The sequence below is a fragment of the Vicugna pacos genome, chromosome 8, assembly GCF_048564905.1.
Source record: "Vicugna pacos chromosome 8, VicPac4, whole genome shotgun sequence".
Taxonomy (NCBI): domain Eukaryota; kingdom Metazoa; phylum Chordata; class Mammalia; order Artiodactyla; family Camelidae; genus Vicugna; species Vicugna pacos.
The window spans coordinates 19292519-19309784 of NC_132994.1; the positions used below are offsets into that span (position 1 = coordinate 19292519).

A 17266-nucleotide genomic window follows, 5' to 3' on the forward strand; every position below is an offset into this window, starting at 1 on the left:
CTTAATTTTGGGAGAGGCCGAGGGCTATGGGAAACAGAGACTCTACTCTGAAAGGCTCACATAAAATCTCACATGCTCCAGGACCCAGGGCAGAAGCAGTAATTTGAAAGAAGCCTGGGTCAGACCCACCTGCTGATCTTGGATAGTCTCCCGGAGAGGGAGAAGGCAACTGGAGCTGACCCTGGGCACATAGACACTGGCGGCAGCCATTTTTGGGAGCTCATTTTACCATGTGGATGCTGGTGCTGGCAAGCACCATTTTGGAATCCTCCTCTTTTGGAATTCCTACCCACCAGCCTGTAGGCACCAGTACTGGGATGCCTCAGGCCAAGCAACTAGTTGGGCAGGGACACAGTCCCACCCACCAGCAGGCATGATCAAGTGGGATTTATCCCAGTAGTGCAAGGATAATTCAACATCCACAAATCAATCAGTGTGATACACCACATTGACAAACTGAAGAATAAAAATCATATGATTGTCTCAAAAGATACAGAAAAAGCTGTTGGCAAAATTCAACATCCATTTATAATAAAAACTCTCCAGAAAGTGAATATAGAGGGAACATACCTCAACATAATAAAGGCTATTTATGATAAGCCCATAGCTAATGTCATACTCAATGGTGAAAGGCTGACAGCATTTCCTTTAAAATCATCAACAAAACAAGGATGTCCACTCTCATCACTTTTATTCAACATAGTTTTGGAAGTCCTAGCCACAGCAGTTAGAGAGGAAAAAGAAAAGAACCCAAACTGGAAAGGAGGAAGTAGAACTGTCACTGTTTCCAAATGACATGATACTATATAGAGAAAATCCTAAAGATACCACCAAAAAGCTACTAGAGTTCATTGATGAATTCAGTAAAGTTGTAGGATACAAAATTAATATACAGAAATCAGTTGCATTTCTACACACTAACAACAACCATCACAAAAATAAATTAGGTAAACAATCCCATTTACAATCGCATCAAAAAGAATAAAGCACCAAGGAATAAAACTAACCAAGGAAGGTAAAAGACCTATACTTGGAAAACTATAAGGCACTGATGAAAGTAATTGAAGACAACACAAACAGATGGAAGGATATACCACATTCATAGAGTAAAAGAATTAATATTGTTAAAATGACCACACTACCCAAGGCAATCTACAGATTCAGTATACTCCCTACAAAAATACCAATGACATTTTTCACAGAACTAGAACAAATGATTCTAAAATTTGTAAAGAAACACAAAAGACCCTGAATAACCAAAACAATCTTAAGAAGGAAGAACAGAGCTGGAGGTGTCACGTTCCTGATTTCAGACTATACTACAATGCTACAGTAATCAAAACAGTATGCTACTGGCACAAAAACAGACACATAGATCAATGGAAAAGGATAGAGAACCCTAAAATATACCACATACTTACGTCAATTAATATATAACAAAGGAGGCAAGAATATACAGTGGAAAACAGACAATAGTCAAAAATGGTGCTAGGAAAACTGATAGCTACATGTAAAACAATGAAATTCGAATATTTTCTAACACTATATGCAAAAATAAACTCAAAATAGATTAAAGACCTAAATATGAGACCATAAGCCATAAAACTCCCAGAAGAAAATATAGGCAGAACACTGTTTAACATAAATCATAATAATATTTTTTTGGATCTGTCTCCTAAGGCAAAGGAAACAAAAGCAAAAATAAGCAAGTGGGACCTAATTAAGCTTAAAAGCTTTTGCACAGCAAAGGAAAACTATCAACCAAAGGCAAAGATAACCTACTGAATGGGAGAATATATTTGCAAATGGTATGAATGATAAGGAGTTAATATCCAAAATACATAAATAGCTCATACAACTCAATATTCAAAAAAAAACCCTGTTTAAAAATGGGCAGAAGATCTAAATAGACATTTTTCAAAGAAAGATATACAGATGGTCAACAGGCCAATGAAAATATGCTCAACTTCGCTAATCACCAGAGAAATGCCAATGAAAACCACAATGAGATACCACCTCATACCTGTCAGAATGACTATCATCTAAAGGAACACAAAAAACAAATGTTGGCAAGGACATGGAGAAAAAGGAAGCCGTTGTACACTGTTGGTGGGAATGTATATTGGTGTAGCCATTGTTAAAACCAGTATGGATGTTCTGCAAAAAACTAAAAATAGATCTACTATATGATCCAGCAATTCCATTGCTGGATATTTATCTGAAGAAAATGAAAACACTAATTTGAAATGATACATGAACACCAATGTTCATAGCAGCATTATTTACAATGGCCAAGATACGGAAGTAACCTAAGTGTCCATTAACGGATGAATGGATGAGGAAGATGTGATATATATATGTATATATACATGTACACTCAGTGGAATACTACTCAGCCATAAAAATTGAAAATTTTGCCATTTGCAACAACATGGATGGACCTGGAGGGTATTATGCTTAGAGAAATAAGTCAGACGAAGACAAATACTGTATGATATCGCTTATATGTATAATTTAAAAAATACAACAAACTAGTGAATATAACCAAAAGAAGCAGATACAGAGAACAAATTAGTGGTTACCAGTGGAGAGAGGGAAGGGAGGCTGAGGGGATCAATAACTTGGCCCTATCAGTAATCCATTCATGGCACACAAGTGGTGGTGGCAAACCAGTTGGGAAGTTCTGTTTAACTGAAGTTGGGGTTTTCTAAAGTTTTCAGTAGAACATATCCTCATGGATACAATATACATAACCTTTCTAAGTGGAGGGAGGCATGGAGGGAAGGATGGATGAAGCCTGATCATACACGTATTGGTGAATTCAGAATTCTGTCATATTCAGAGCATCCCAGTAAAGGCATGTCAGGGTATCACAAGAGATAATCAAGGTTTCATTAGAAAGAGAACTTGGTTTTGCTTCTCTCTGTACTTCTCACTTCATTCTTCTCTCTGCATGAAAACTGGCTTTCTGTGCTTCTCCCACCAGATGGCAGGAGATGGCTGCCCCACCTTACCAGGCCCAGTGATAGTGGACTCAGGTTCTGGAACTACGCTACCTGAGTTCAAATCCTAGCTTTACAACTAACTAGCTGTGTGACCTGGACCAGGAAACTTAACCCCTCTTGGGCCTTGATTTCCTCATCTCTAAACTGTTGATAATGTTTTGTACATCAATAGGGTTTGGGGAAGAATTAAATCCATTAAACTATGTAAAATCATTTTCAAAGGTGAGCACTATATAATTTTTAGCTATTATTATTTTTGATTCCCAGGCAAGAAAATCTGATTGGTTCCATTTGGGCCAGTGGTCCACTCCTGGACTGATCCCATGGTCATACTTTACATAGCTCCATATACTGCTACTCCTTCAAGCTACATACCTCAGCTATCATTTAATATTTGACTGAGGACTGTATTCACCACTAGACTCCAGGACCATCTGCTTGTGCTCACCATTTTACTCTCAGGGCCTAATGCAGTGGTCAGAATCTCCGTGAAGCACAATTCTATGGCACACCATTGACATTATATTTTATATGCAATATGATTGCTTGATGGTGGCCCAGTCCCAATAAATATGCTGAGTTAATGGTCCAACCCACTATGGCTGGGGGTACAGCTATTGGCTGCAGGGGTCTAACCTAATGAGTGGGGAGGCAGCTCTTAACAAAACGGGGATAAAGCTGAATAGAAACTTCCAAGTATATCTACTACGTGCCTCATGTGGCCAGGCACAGGGAATACAAAGTCAGACAAATATCAGGCAGACATTGTTGGCAGTATAACTTCCCCCTCACTTTGTCCTTAGTTTGGCATCTCTAACTGTTCTTGGGTATCAACATATGCAGGGAAGGAACCCCAGGCTCAGAGGTTGAATCATGATTGGCTTACACTGGGTATGGTAACCACTCTCACCTTTGTGGCCCAGTTGTGATCAATGACACGTAGGGAGAAATAGATTTAAGGGGCAAATGAGAAGACTTTGTTTCCAAATGTAAATTAACACAGTGAGAAATCCTGCCCCTTTCTCCTGCCTAGATGTCAAACCCAAAATTTTTATGTTTAAAATTATTTATTCATTTAGAAGTATAGTTGATCTCTCTACTATTTTTGGTAACTTCTTGTGAATCTGTCATTATCTCAAAATAAACAAAAAATTTTAAAGATACAAGGGTTGGTAAGTAAGAAATAAAATATTACTTTCAGGTACATAGTAAACTAAAGAATTAAGGGGTATAACTTAGTGGTAGAGTGCATACCTAACAAGCACAAGGTCCTGGGTTCAATCCCCGGTACCTCCATATTAAATAAATAAATATGTAAATAAACCTAATAACCTCCCCTGCCTCAAAAAAGATTAAAAAAAAGAAGAAGAAGAAGAAGAAAACTAAAGAATCTACAAATTACTTAAATTAATAACAGAATTTAGCAATGTTGCTGGGTATAAGCTCAATAAGCAAAGATATTTACATTTTTCTTATTGACAACAAACGTATTTTCAGAGGATATCACTTGCAATAGTAACAAACAAGATAATTAAGACTAAATCTCAGAAAATGAAAAACTGTAAACCTTTTGAAGTCACTAAAATTTGAAATAAATGGACAGACATGTCCAACATGTTCATAGATAGGAAGATTCAATAGTATAATACTCTCCAAACTTAAGTAGCAACAAACAGTTTAGTTCGTACTCCCCTTACATAAGGGCTGCAGACTCCCTGGGGCAGAACAGAATTGTAGGCTGGGAGCCTTCCTCGTATGCTGGGAGGTTTAGGAGTCTCCTTTCATTAGATGCCCAAAGACTGTGCCCACTTGGAGACGGGAAAGTGTGATCTCCAAGCAGCTCACCTACTGCCTGCTTTGACTCTCACGAGCCAACAGCTACTCACCCCACCCCCACCCCCCAGCCTCGCTGTGCCTGCCAGGAATTCCTATTAATTAAGGTCTGGGAACAACTGCAGACCGGTTAGCTCCCAGGAGCAGTCACATGCCTTGCAGGCTGGCTTCTGTTCCTTTCCACAGAATTAATGTACGATCAGCTTTGACTGCCCACGAATGTAACTTAAAACTCCATCTCATCTAGACTTTGTGGTGACATCATAAAAGCCTCCCAGAGGAATGGAGCGCTTTGTATCTTTGCAGGTTTATTCAAGGGACTAGCTAGGAAAATTCTTTAATCTGGAAAAGTAGGAAGAGTAGGAAGGAAGGAAGGAAGGAAGGAAGGAAAGAAAGAAAGAAAGAAAGAAAGAAAGAAAGAAAGAAAGAAAGAAAGAAAGAAAGAAAGAAAGAAAGAGAAAGAGAGAGAAAGAGAGAAAGAAAGAAAGGGAAAGGAAGGAAGAAAGAAAGGAAGGAAGGGAGGGAGGAAGGAAGGGAGGGAGGAGAGGAAAGAAAAGGAAAGAAAAGGAAAGGAAAGGAGAAAAAGAAAGAAAGGTTGCTTACCTTGACCTCGGGAGAAGGGAGGTTTCACCTAGAACTCGGTGGTGACCTGCCTGGGGAGAAATCCAGGGCTGATGGGCAGGGAAAGGGAATGTGTTCTTCTAACAGCTCCAGATGGGGAGTGACGGGGATGGGAACAAATCTGAAGATGGCCTAAGGACACTCAGAAGAGAGGTTTCACACTCTGCCAGGTAAAACTCTAGTTGTGACTATGGGGTTGGGAGAAGCCCCGATGTAGGTTAGGAAAATCAAGCACTTACCCTTCCCTGGTATGGAAAGAGCTGTTTGGATTTCTCCTGCCTAACGTTCCCTGAAGGAAAAAGGGAGACAAACATCTTAAGAACAAGGAGAAACTTATCATGTTCCTTTTCCCCTGGAAACCAGGCCTATTTCAGAGGAGATCAGAAAAATCCAGTTCAAATAAGCTCAGATAAGCCTGAAACTCCATTCTAGGGTTCCGCCTTCCCCTGCAGCTCTCCGTGTTCGGAGAGCAGACAACCTGTCAGGTTCTTCAAAAGGCTGAAAGAGGTCCCACTCATTCACTCATTCATTCAGCAATAATTTACTGAGTGCTCGCCATGTTCAGGGGATCTCGTCTAGATACTTAAGAAATTGCTGTGAAAAACAGACAAAAACAAACCAAGTTAATGGTACATAAAGTGTGATTTGAATATAGAAGTGAGGAACGTTCAATGCTTTCGTCTGTTTCATACGGGATGCTTCCGACAAGCTACTAACAGACAAGCTGTTTGGAATACAGGCTTCCTTTCTTCTCTCCCGCTCTCTAATGAATCTGGATCATTCATCATTGTTCAGTTTCCATTGAGCCATCCCAGTTAAGAGACCTACGAATGTACTGAAATACTCACTTGGCCACAGGTTGAAGGATGGTTTCTCTCTCTTCCCGAACCCCTCCTCCCTCCCATAAACCTCCAGGCAACGCCTGCCTGGAAAATGCGACTGCGTCCCCCGTTCCCCTCTTTCTAAGGCAGGCGCGAAAGGGGCAGCGGCCCAGCTGAGAGCGGGCTGCAGACGGCGGTGGCCAGCCCCAGGGCCTTGGGGAGCCCACCTCCCTGCGGGCCGCCGCCGTGCCCTGGGCGACCGCTGTGGGGCGCTGCGGCCCCAGCCTAGGAGGGCGGGGCGGGGCGGGGCGCAGGGCTGAGCGGACGGCGGGCGCCGAGGGCTCTGCCACAGGTAACCTGAGGGAACGGGGAGCGCAACCCTGCGAGCGACGGTGGGAGGCGGCGGCGCTGGGCGGCGCCGAGGCCCAGGGGCCGCGGGAGCCAGCGGAGCCCGTCTCCATCGACTCCCCTTGCCCCTCGCCCTGTCGCCGGCATCGGTCCCTGCGGCACGGAGAGAAAGGTACGTGCGACCTCGCCGGGTCCTTTCGAGACCCTTCTTAACCTGAGGGCCGGCGCCCCCTACTCCCCGAGGAGGGGGTGGACCCTGGTACGCAGAGGACGATGTCGGGGGTGAGGGCGCCCCCAGATTGTTGTCTGCTTGGGGAAGAGTCCCAGACGGAGCGCGCTGCCCCCTTTCCTGCGGCTTCCGGGAAAGCCGAGGCGGGAGCGGGGGTCCATCCCAGGGCACCTCCCCTGTCGCTTTCCTTTAGTTGCCTCCATAGAATATAGAACTTGGTGGAGGGGGGGCGCGCAGAGAACTTTCTCGTCTTTGCATGTCCCCATTCTCTTTCTCCAGTGAGCTCAAAGAGTTTGAAGAAAGTGGTGGTGGGGGCCGGAGGTCCCCAAGTATTTCTTCCGGACGTGGAGGCAGGCGGTCTTCGGGCGTAAAGGAGGGTCCTTTCTGGTCACCTAGCGTCCTCCGCCGTCCCCGGGCCTGCAGGCCGGCCTCAGAGTGACCGAGCTCGGCTTGGACGCGCCAGCAGCCTGCGCCCCTCCCTCAGCCCTTTGAGGACCGCCAAGGGGTGTAGGCGCCGGAGGGTGGGGGCTGTTCTGCCCCGGGGAGATCCGCTCTGGCTGGAATTAAGTTCTGTAAAGAGTTAGCAAGTGGCGTCTCCCCAGGCCCGAGGAAGCAAGCGCGTTGTCTGGCTTGAGTTCAGACATCAGCTTACCGACACTTTTCTTGGGAATTTCAGTGTGGTGCTTCCGGTAGATTTGAGGGGCGGGAGGGGAAGTGGAGGATTATTTGTGACCCGAGAGGAGCTTCAGTTTCCTGAAACTGGTCAAGAATATTTTCCCTGAAGTGTGGTGAGATGGTTTAACTGGTGATTGAGATCCCCTTTGGGGTCAAGAGATTGCGTCTTAATGCCACTTGTTAGGTGTGTGACTCTGGAAAACCCATTTCTTTAAACCTAAGGTTTTAGAATTGTAAACTGTGTATAATATTGCTGTAGAAATTAAATGAAATGATTCAAGTAAAAAAAAAAGCTTGGCATCGCTCCTCTGAACGCTAAGGATCCTTTTTGTGAGCCTGTTGGGTGATGATATTTGTTCACATTTAGGTAATGTCTGTTAGACCAATGTAAGTGGAAAGAACTTGGACAATGAAGACAAACACATCTGGGTCTAGGATGGTGGTACAGGGTACTGATGGTGTCTGAGAGGAGATTTCCCATCCTTAAAACAGCAATAGCAACCTGTTGTTCTTGTGCTGTAGTAGGTGTGACTATACATGTTTATCTTCCATCATCTCTAGCAGGTGCTTAGCATATGGTAAATGAAGAATTTTTTTTTAAAATAGGGATATAAATTAAATTTGGAAGATTTTCTGCACTCTAGGTCATAAATGAGGAGGGGAGAGTGGAAGAAAGGTGGAAAGGAATAAGAGGCCAGAAAACAACTAATTGCATATTGTTGGGAGGTATAAACAAAGGGTGATACTGAAATGCTAATTTGTTAACTCCTTGTTCCGTGTTGGCACCAAAAATGAACCTTAGCTTCCAACTCAAACTCATCAACCTCTCCAGAGCCCCTCCAGATAAGCATATACTCCAAGTAAAAGCAGACGGCTTGTGATCCAACTCTGCTTAGAAATAAGGCACACTTCCAACTGCCAAGGCCCTCCCACATGGAAATTCTGGTGCCACCACTGTGAAATATATCATACATTCAGAAAGTATCAAATGGAGAGGTACAAGTTAAAGAGCAAGAACAGAAGTACCCATGAAGTACCCATGAACAACTAGAACATCCTCAGAACCTTGCAGCCCGGAACGCTCCTCCGCTTGGCATTCCACTTACTTTTCTTTCTCCTCCTGAGGAACCAACAGTCTGGATTTTGTGTTTATTTTCCCCTTGCTTTTCACACTTAGTGTCTTGTATGAGAAACTCTGTGGAAGGGAAGTTTCCAAACAAGCATTTCCACAATAACCTAGAGCATTCCTGTAGAACTTAAAAGTAGGCTATTGAGAGTGAGATGCAAACCACAAAGGAGCTGAAAGTATCAAAGTGCTGGGATGGGGGCAGTCTCTCTGTCTAGGCTTTCCCCTGGTTTCCTTGGCACAGGCTCCTTGGGTGTGTTCTGTCTGTGTAGGGGAGGCCCAGTCTCTTCCAACATAGCTTGGAGGCTGTAATTTTAATGGCTTCGCTTGAGTCTCTAAGAACTGGAAAAACAGTAATTTGTGTGCATGTGTTTTAGAAGTTTTTTTTTATTTTAAATACCAATTATCCAGGAGACATTGTATGGGATTTAAAGGATTAAGCCGAGAGTGACCTTTAAAAACGGTTTTAACCTAAATTCCTCTTTCTCTGCGTATGATGTTTGTGTTAGGGACTTTGTTTTAAGTTACTTCTTTGGGCTGAATCACAGCTTTCCTTGGTGAATCTTACACAACCCTGTCACTTCTTGGCTAAGGCAAAGATTCCTAAACTTGCTCCATGGTGCTGTTAGTATCTCAGTCATTTTTTTCACAGTGCCCCTAGATTTAAGTAGTTTACTAGTAGTTAGATCCAAATGTAATAAGTATTTCTATCCTAACAACATAGAAGCTGTTTGAAAAAAATAATACACATAAACAGAGAAAAAAATTATATCATTCCTCAATAGCAACAATTACAAATAGGATGTGTGTGTCTATACTGTTCTTAGACTGTTTTTTTTCTTTTTTCAGTTTTATTAGGTAGAATTATAACACTTTGCACATATGCATTATATTGTATGTAAATACATACTACTTCTCAGACTTTGGGATCAGACTGGATACCACCATGCTTGTTGCCTGTTCCACATTAATTTTTCTGCAGCAATTGCTTTTTAATCACAGCAACCACTGAAAACCGAAGCTTTGCAGAGATATAATGTTACTGATAAGAACGTAATGTGATCTAATGGTGGAAACTGTGAACTATCTCCTGTTTGTAGGTTCAGTGGTGTCCAGCGTGTTGAGTACACTGTGTTTCCCTTGAACTTTTCAAATATCCTAAGTTACCCCTGTGAATTTGCTACAACTCCCTGAGTGCCTGGTGCACAGTTGGGGAATTATTGGTCTAATGTTAAACCCCCTTCCCGGGAGAGATCAGTTACTAAGGAAGGTGTCTGCCTGAAGTAGCCCCAAGTTAAACTTCTGTGTGGAGTGGGCTAAATCTTGGTTTTCTCCTCTATATTAAATGGAGTGGCTAGAGACTACCTCATAAGATCATTAAGAGGATTAAACTAGATAATGTATATAAAAGCATCTAGTAAAAGCCTGGAATATAAGAGTCTCAGGAAATGGGAGCTGTTTTACAATTAAGTTTAAGTAGTACTAAATGAATTTCCAGTAATAGATATATCCCGTTGCCCCCTATTTAAGAATAGCCAGTGTTTGAAATCTCAATTTTAGCAAATAAATTACGAGGTAATTAGTTTATATTATGAAATGATTTATCATTTTTCAAACAACAAACCCTAGTGTACCATTGTGACACTTTGATTTTTCACACCATCTTTGGAATAGTCGTCTTCATTTGTTACCATGTGCTCTGGTTTGGGAAGGAGGGCATAACTGATTGTAGGAGGAAGACCTGAGCCTGGACCGTAGACTCTAAGGAAGGTTCTTTGTCTTATGTCTTGGGAAGTTTGGACTTAGGTTAGAGGCTGGAAAATGTTTCAAGTAGGATTTAATTTCTGCACATGCTTTTAGCACAGAGAGGCAGATAATCTTTTCAGATGAAACAGTTTTTATTAAATTGCAGAGCATCCCATGATAATTCCTATCAATAAGTGGTACTTGTTAATCTTGCAAGAAAAGATTGACTTGGATAACGATGTCACAAATGGCTGTCACTGTGCCTTCCAGGGAACATAGACCTTTTCTCCTCTGTCTTGTTGCTTGCCCAGACTCCAAGCCTAAGCTCAGACCTGGTGACATTTTACCAGTTTGTGAGAACACATTCAATAGTGATGTTTCCCTAGTATAGTTGAAGATTCTTGTTATTTTCTTCAGACATTTATCATTGGGAAGTCTGTACAGAACCATAGGTAATACTTCCAAATTGACGTAAATTTTTTTTTCTGTTTGTTTTGGTTCATAATGTTGAGGGTTTTTTTTTCTCCCCTCTATAAAATTTGAATATATGTGTGTGTAGGGGAGAAACTATTTGATTCTCTTGAACTAATTGTTCTCTTTTTTCCATTTGATGCCCACATATAAATTATCAGCATTATTTTTATTTAACATATTGCCCCTTTTTTTTAAAAAAAGAATTTCAAATCTTTCCTTGGATTAGATTGATTATATTTGATACTCAACATTTTTTTAAAGTATAGTTGATTTATATTAGTTTCAGGTATGTGACATAGTGATTTAATATTTTTATAGATAATACTCAACATCTTATGGTTTTAGGGTATAAAGTAGGAAACTGAATTGTACATTTAAAAAATATGGGTTAGAATGAGTTGCTTTTTTCTTTTTGTCTGCAACTTTTCCTTAAAAGAAAATTGACAGTCACAAAGTTTGAGCATTCATTTAACTATTACAGTCTGATATTGTAGGCACAGAGTGCTTTGGGAAGTGCTTGCCTCTTTTTTTTTTTAAAGGTTATGCTCCATTTATAGTTATTATGAAATACTGGCTGTGTTCCCCATGTTGTACAATATATCCCTATAGCTTATTTTATACACAATAGTTTGTACCTCTTAATTCCCTACCCTTCTCTTGTCCCTCCTGCTCCCCTCTTCCCACTGACAACCACTAGTTTATTCTCTATATCTGTGAGTCTGCCTCTTTTTTGTTTTTGTTTGTTTGTTTGTTTGACTGACAAATCCTGCCTCAGGTTTATTTGTACAAACAGCACAGGTAGACGCGAGCCCCATGCAGACAGCAGCCCAGGGGTCACTCAAGTCCTTCTATCCTCACATCAATAGATGAAAGCCTCTACTCTGGAGCCTTTGTGGGGGCCCGGGTGCCTTTAGGAGCCTGAGCCTGAGCCTGAGCTGCAGCTTCAGCTTCAGCTGCGGCCTTGGTCTGAGCCTTGTCCTTGGCCTTTGGCTGACAGCCTGAGACCCTTGGTGATGCGGGCAGGAGCACATTTCCTGAGCTTGGGATGAGCAATGTAGGCAAGTCAACTGAGCTTGCGGCTGTTGCCCTTTGGGATCTTGGGCTTGTCCTCCTTGGGCTTTATGAGAGCCTTGCTAGCCTCAGCACGTGCACTCATGGCCTTGGCATTGTTGGCCTGCATCTTCTTCAGGCCCTTCTTCTTGTGCTTCTTGGCAAAGCGCATGTTCCTCAGGAACTTGGGGTCTACCCCTTTAAGAGATTTGTATCGTGTGATTGAGGTTTTTTTGATGCCGTTTCTGTGCCATTTTCTGGAGTGGTTGTGTGTGTTGTGGTTCTCTGACTTGCCCATGTCTGCACTGGAGCTGGGACATTGCAAATCGCCTGGGACCGGAAGAAAAAGAGCAGTCTGCCTCTTTTTTGGTTATATTCACTAGTTTGTTGTATTGTTTGGATTCCACATATAACTGGTCTCATAGAATATTTGTCTTTTTCTGTCTGACTTATTTCACTTAGCAAAATGCTCTCCAGGTCCATCCACATTGCTGCAAATGGCAAAATTTCATTGTTTTTATGGCTGAGTAGTATTCCATTATATATGTATTTTATTTATATATATATATGTATGTATGTATGTTATTTATATATATATATATATATAACCAATCTTCTTTATCTGTTCATCTGTTGATGGACACTTAGGTTGCTTCCATATCTTGGCTATTATAAATAATGCTGCTGTGAACATTGGGGTGCATGTATCTTTATGAATTAGTGTTTTTGGTTTTTTTGGATATATACCCAGGAGTGAAATTGCTGTGTCATATGGTAGTCCTATTTTTAGCTTTTTGAGAGACCTTCAGATTGTTTTCCACAGTGGCTGCTGTGGAAAATTTATATTCCCACCAGCAGTGTACCAGGGTTCCCTTTTCTCCACATCCTCACCAACTTTTGTTTGTGTTCTTTTTGATGGTAGCCATTCTTAGGTGTGAGTGATGTCCCAGTGTGGTTTTGATTTGCATTTCCCTGATGATTAGCAATGTTAAGCATCTTTTCATGTATCTGTCTGCCATTTGGGAAATGCTTGACTCTTAGTATTTTCTATAAAACTAGGAAAACATGTGCAAGGATTAAAACATTTAATTTAAATTTGGAAATTTATTGTAGCTGAATGGACTTAATTCAATTTCTACATCAATGATTTGTCCTCAGTTGAAGAATGCAGATTAAGGGGAATATTTCTGTCTATGATAGTAAAAAACATTGTTTTAAAAAAAAATGATTTTAACAGAGGTACCAACAAATAGAAACAAGCATGGAAAAATAGTCTGAAGTAAACTAATATTAATAAACAGGAACCAGAAAGCATTTTGGGAGGGCTTATTTTTGTTTTTGTAAGGACATGCTTTGAGAAATGTTTCTAAAATGAATGGATATAAAAGAATAATTTTCCTTACAGAAAAGAGGTGAATATAGAACTTAGTTCTCTTGAGGTTGTGACCTTTTCCACATTAGCTCCGAGAACCATGCTCTCTATCATCTTGGGTTGGATGAGGCAGTGGGAGACGGAGGGGCACATCTTGGGGCCTTGGGAAGGATGGAAGGACACCGAATGGACATCAGGAAGCTTAGTGTAGTCCTGGCCACCAGCCTGCTGTGGAGATGTAGACAATTTCTCCGAGCCTCAGTTTTCTCTTCACTAACTGAGGGGAGTAGACCAAAAGATGACTTTTAAAAATGAACAGTTCTGTGAAATTATACATATTCATTGTGTAAAAGCAACACTCTTGTTCTTGCACAGTTTTGGAGACAGGTGCCCTTGAAGCAACCTGAATGTCTATGGGCCAAAGAGAACTAGTGAGATTGTTAACTTGATGGAACCTGATGGTGTCCTTTTATTATGAACATCAATAACTTACTGTGTAGCATCCTGTAGACTGTGTATGTGTGTATTCACATTCTAGACTATAAACCAAAAGTACCACTTTATTCTAAAACTTGATTTCAAGGCCATAAAATTTATATTCCTATTTAAGTAAATTGGAGTTTTCAGTTTTTGAAAATATCTGCATTTTATTCTAATTCTAGGAACGTCTCACAGGAATATGCTATATAAAGAAATTACCTCTAGTGGGGAGTTTTAGGAGTAGTGGGTTTTTCCCCCCTGTATCTTTATGAGAATTTTAAAGACTTCTTACAGTGAACATATATTAAGTTTATTATCAGAAAAATAAACAAATTAGGTAGAATGCTTTAAAAATTACACAAGAAAAATTCAGTATTAGTCAAATGTATTAAAAAAAATACTTTGTTCCCATAGTGGAACTATTTAGATGTTCTAGTAACTAAAATATTTCACTAAAATGAGAGGTAAAAATGTAATGACATGAGATGGACCTATTTATCATGGTTAGATGGTAGTGATTTGAATTTATTATTGTGTACAAAAAATAAACCAAATCATGTACAATTTGACTTGGAAAATTTCAGTTCAGATTTTTCACAAAACTAACTTACTTCTCTTTCTTCTCTTCTCTTTACTTCTCAGTTCAGATTTTTCACAAAACTAACTTACTTTCTCTTACAACGTGTCTCATGCCAGTTTTTAAACTTATTTTTTAGCTGGAAAATACCAAGTGAATTATAAGTCCCAGCATGTAATTCTGAATTTGACCCAATGTAGGTAGAATGCTGAGATGTGTTGTATACTATTTTATATTATGCCATATATAGTATAAAATATTCAAGTACCAGAGAGCAGACTTCTTGAATACGTATATATGGATGCATTTGAATATCCTAGATATGCCCTGTAAATATTTGCAGCCACCTTTGGTTAATAGGCATGGGCTTTAGAGCTGGTCTTACTGGGTTTGATGCCTGGCTCTGACACCTACTGGTTGTAAACATTTTGGGAGTTTACTTAATCTCATGCCTCAGTGTCCTAACCTGTAAAATGGGGATTTGAAACAGTTCTGTACTCTTGATTGTGGAGGTGGTTGCATGAATCTATGAATGTGATAAAATTCATAGAAACACACACACACACACACACACACAGAGTGAGCTCCTGGAAAAAACGAAATCCAAGTAAGTTCTATGGTTTAGTTAGCAGTATTATACTAAGGCCAGTTTCCTTTCCAGTTTCCATACTACCATTGGGCAGTAGGGTAAGTGGGAACTCTCTGTATTATTTTTCATTGTGATAAAATATACATAACATAAAATTTACTACTGTAATAATTTTTGAAGTATGCAGTTCAGTGGCATTAATTATATTCACATTGTTGTGTAACCATCACCACTGTCAATCTCCAGAGGTTTTTCATCATCTTAAACTGAAACTCTACCTCCTCTTTAAATGATACAATTAACCAATAATTTCCCAACCTCCTCTCCCCCAGCCCCTGCTAACCACTATTCTATTTTCTTTCTCTATCCATTTGATTATTCTACGTGCCTCATATAAGTGGAATCATACAATATTTTTTCTTTTGTGACTGGCTTATTTTACTTACTGTAATGTCTTTGAAGTTCATGTATTATTTTTGCAACTTCTATGTGAGATTAATATAAATGAAAAAAAAAATTCCACTGGTGGTGCCCCACTGCTGGGCTGTACGAAGGCATGGAGGTAAGGACAGTGGAGGGTGGCCAGGAAAACCAGAGAGTGACATTACCTCTCTTTCCCTTCTCCTCCTTATCCACAGTCATAGGAGAAGAGATGCAAGAAATAGCTGTGTTCTCTCCTGTACAGGGATGAGTCTGCATTGTTTACTAGTAGGTTCCTATATCAACCTGAGGAGCAGCTATTAAATCTCCTACTAAAATAGAAATTCTTTTTTTAATTGAAGTATAGTTGATTTACAATGCTGTGTTAGTATCTGGTGTACCACATAGTGATTCAGTTTTTTATACACATACACACATGCACACATATATATGTATATTCTTTTTCAGATTCTTTCCCATTATAGTTTATTACAAGATATTGACTATAGTTCCCTGTGCTATACAGTAGGACCTTGTTGTTTATCTGTTTTATATATAGTAATTTGTATCTGCTAATCCCATACTCCTAATTTATCCTCTCCCATCCCCTTCCCCCTTTGGTAACCTTAAGTTTGTTTTCTGTGTCTATGTGTTTGTATCTGTTTTATAAATAAGTTCATGTCTCATTTTTTAAGTTCCACATGTAAGTGATATCATGTGATATTTGTCTTTTTCTGTCTGACTGACTTATTTCACTTAGGATACTAATCTCTAGGTCCACAATGCTGCAAGTGGTTTTATTTCATTCTTTTTTTATGGCTGAGTAGTATTCCAGTGTGTGTGTGTGTGTGTGTGTGTGTGTGTGTGTGTGTGTGTGTGTATCTCCATTATATATATAATAAAATAATGTCCTCTTTATCTAGTCATCTGTCGATGGACATTTAGTTTGCTCCCACGTCTTGGCTATTATAAATAGTGCTGCTGTGAACATTGGGATGCACGTATCTTTTTACATTAGCATTTTCTTCAGATACATGCCTAGGAGTAGGATTGCTGAATCATATGGTGACTCTGATTTTAGTTTTTAAAGGAATTTTCATACTGTTTTCCATAGTGCCCGTACCAATCTACATTCCCATCAACAGTGTTTCTCCACACCCTCTCTGGCATAAAGTAGGAATTCTTAACCTGAAGTTCATTGATGATCGACAGATGCTCAAAGAGCTCCCAGAATTTAGGTGTAAGTATTTAAGTGAATGCTTATATGTGTACTTGAGAGGGAAGACATTTCATAGCTTTCATCATATTCTCAAATGGTTCCCTCACCCAAAAATGGTTAGTAAGCACTGCAAGAAAATATTGTTTACAGAGCTCTACCCATCCCACAATAGGCTCTTCCCCTTGGGTGTCTTAGCTCCTTTCACTTTTCTGGTATATCTTTCCCCTTACCATCCTCCAGAGGCTTTCTTTCTGTTCAAACCTGGGATAAGCCTGAATAGTTCTTTTCCCTGAGAGCCTCCAGCCATTCTCCTGCATTCTACAGACCCCAGGAGCCATTCCTCAAGGGCCAGAGGCACTCAATGGTGAACCATTGTGGAGTCCCCAGTGGGCAGATGTGAAATCAGAGTCCCAGGCTCACAGCTGCCACATCTGTCTCTGCCCTCTTTAGGCTCCAGAAATATAGGAAGGTAATAATACTTGAGGTTACACTGCTATGGAAGACTCATGAAGTACCGGATGGCTGAAGTTCAGTGGATTCTACCTTGGGGAATGCAAATTTAATTTTGAGGTTGTCTTCTGGCTTACATTTTATATTTTAAATGTATTATAAATATATAATACATTTCACTTTGTGGAGTATCCAGTGATTTAGGTGAGCTACTGCATGGATATATTGTTA

General features: G+C 40.4%; 1 protein-coding gene and 1 pseudogene across 7 annotated transcripts in view; both read right to left on the reverse strand.

Moving 5' to 3' along the window:
* Window positions 1-6592, reverse strand: part of RRAGD (Ras related GTP binding D) — a 48698-nt gene extending 42106 nt beyond the window's left edge. For 2 of the 7 annotated variants that reach the window (XM_072965623.1, XM_072965618.1), the window contains exons 1-2: window positions 6308-6592; window positions 5699-5748 (exon numbers count right to left, since the gene is read on the reverse strand). Coding sequence is in view for 1 of the 7 variants with exons in the window: in XM_072965618.1 (XP_072821719.1) it covers window positions 5699-5748; window positions 6308-6364 (107 nt within the window). In the remaining 6 variants the exon portion in view is untranslated. Of the gene's footprint in view, window positions 1-5441; window positions 5492-5698; window positions 5749-6307 lie in introns of those variants that run through there. The other 5 variants (XM_072965621.1, XM_072965616.1, XM_072965622.1 and 2 more) reach the window with 4 other exon arrangements.
* A 5162-nt stretch (window positions 6593-11754) lies between these two features.
* On the reverse strand, window positions 11755-12226 carry LOC102526759 (large ribosomal subunit protein eL29 pseudogene; annotated as a pseudogene).
* Window positions 12227-17266: the final 5040 nt, after the last annotated feature.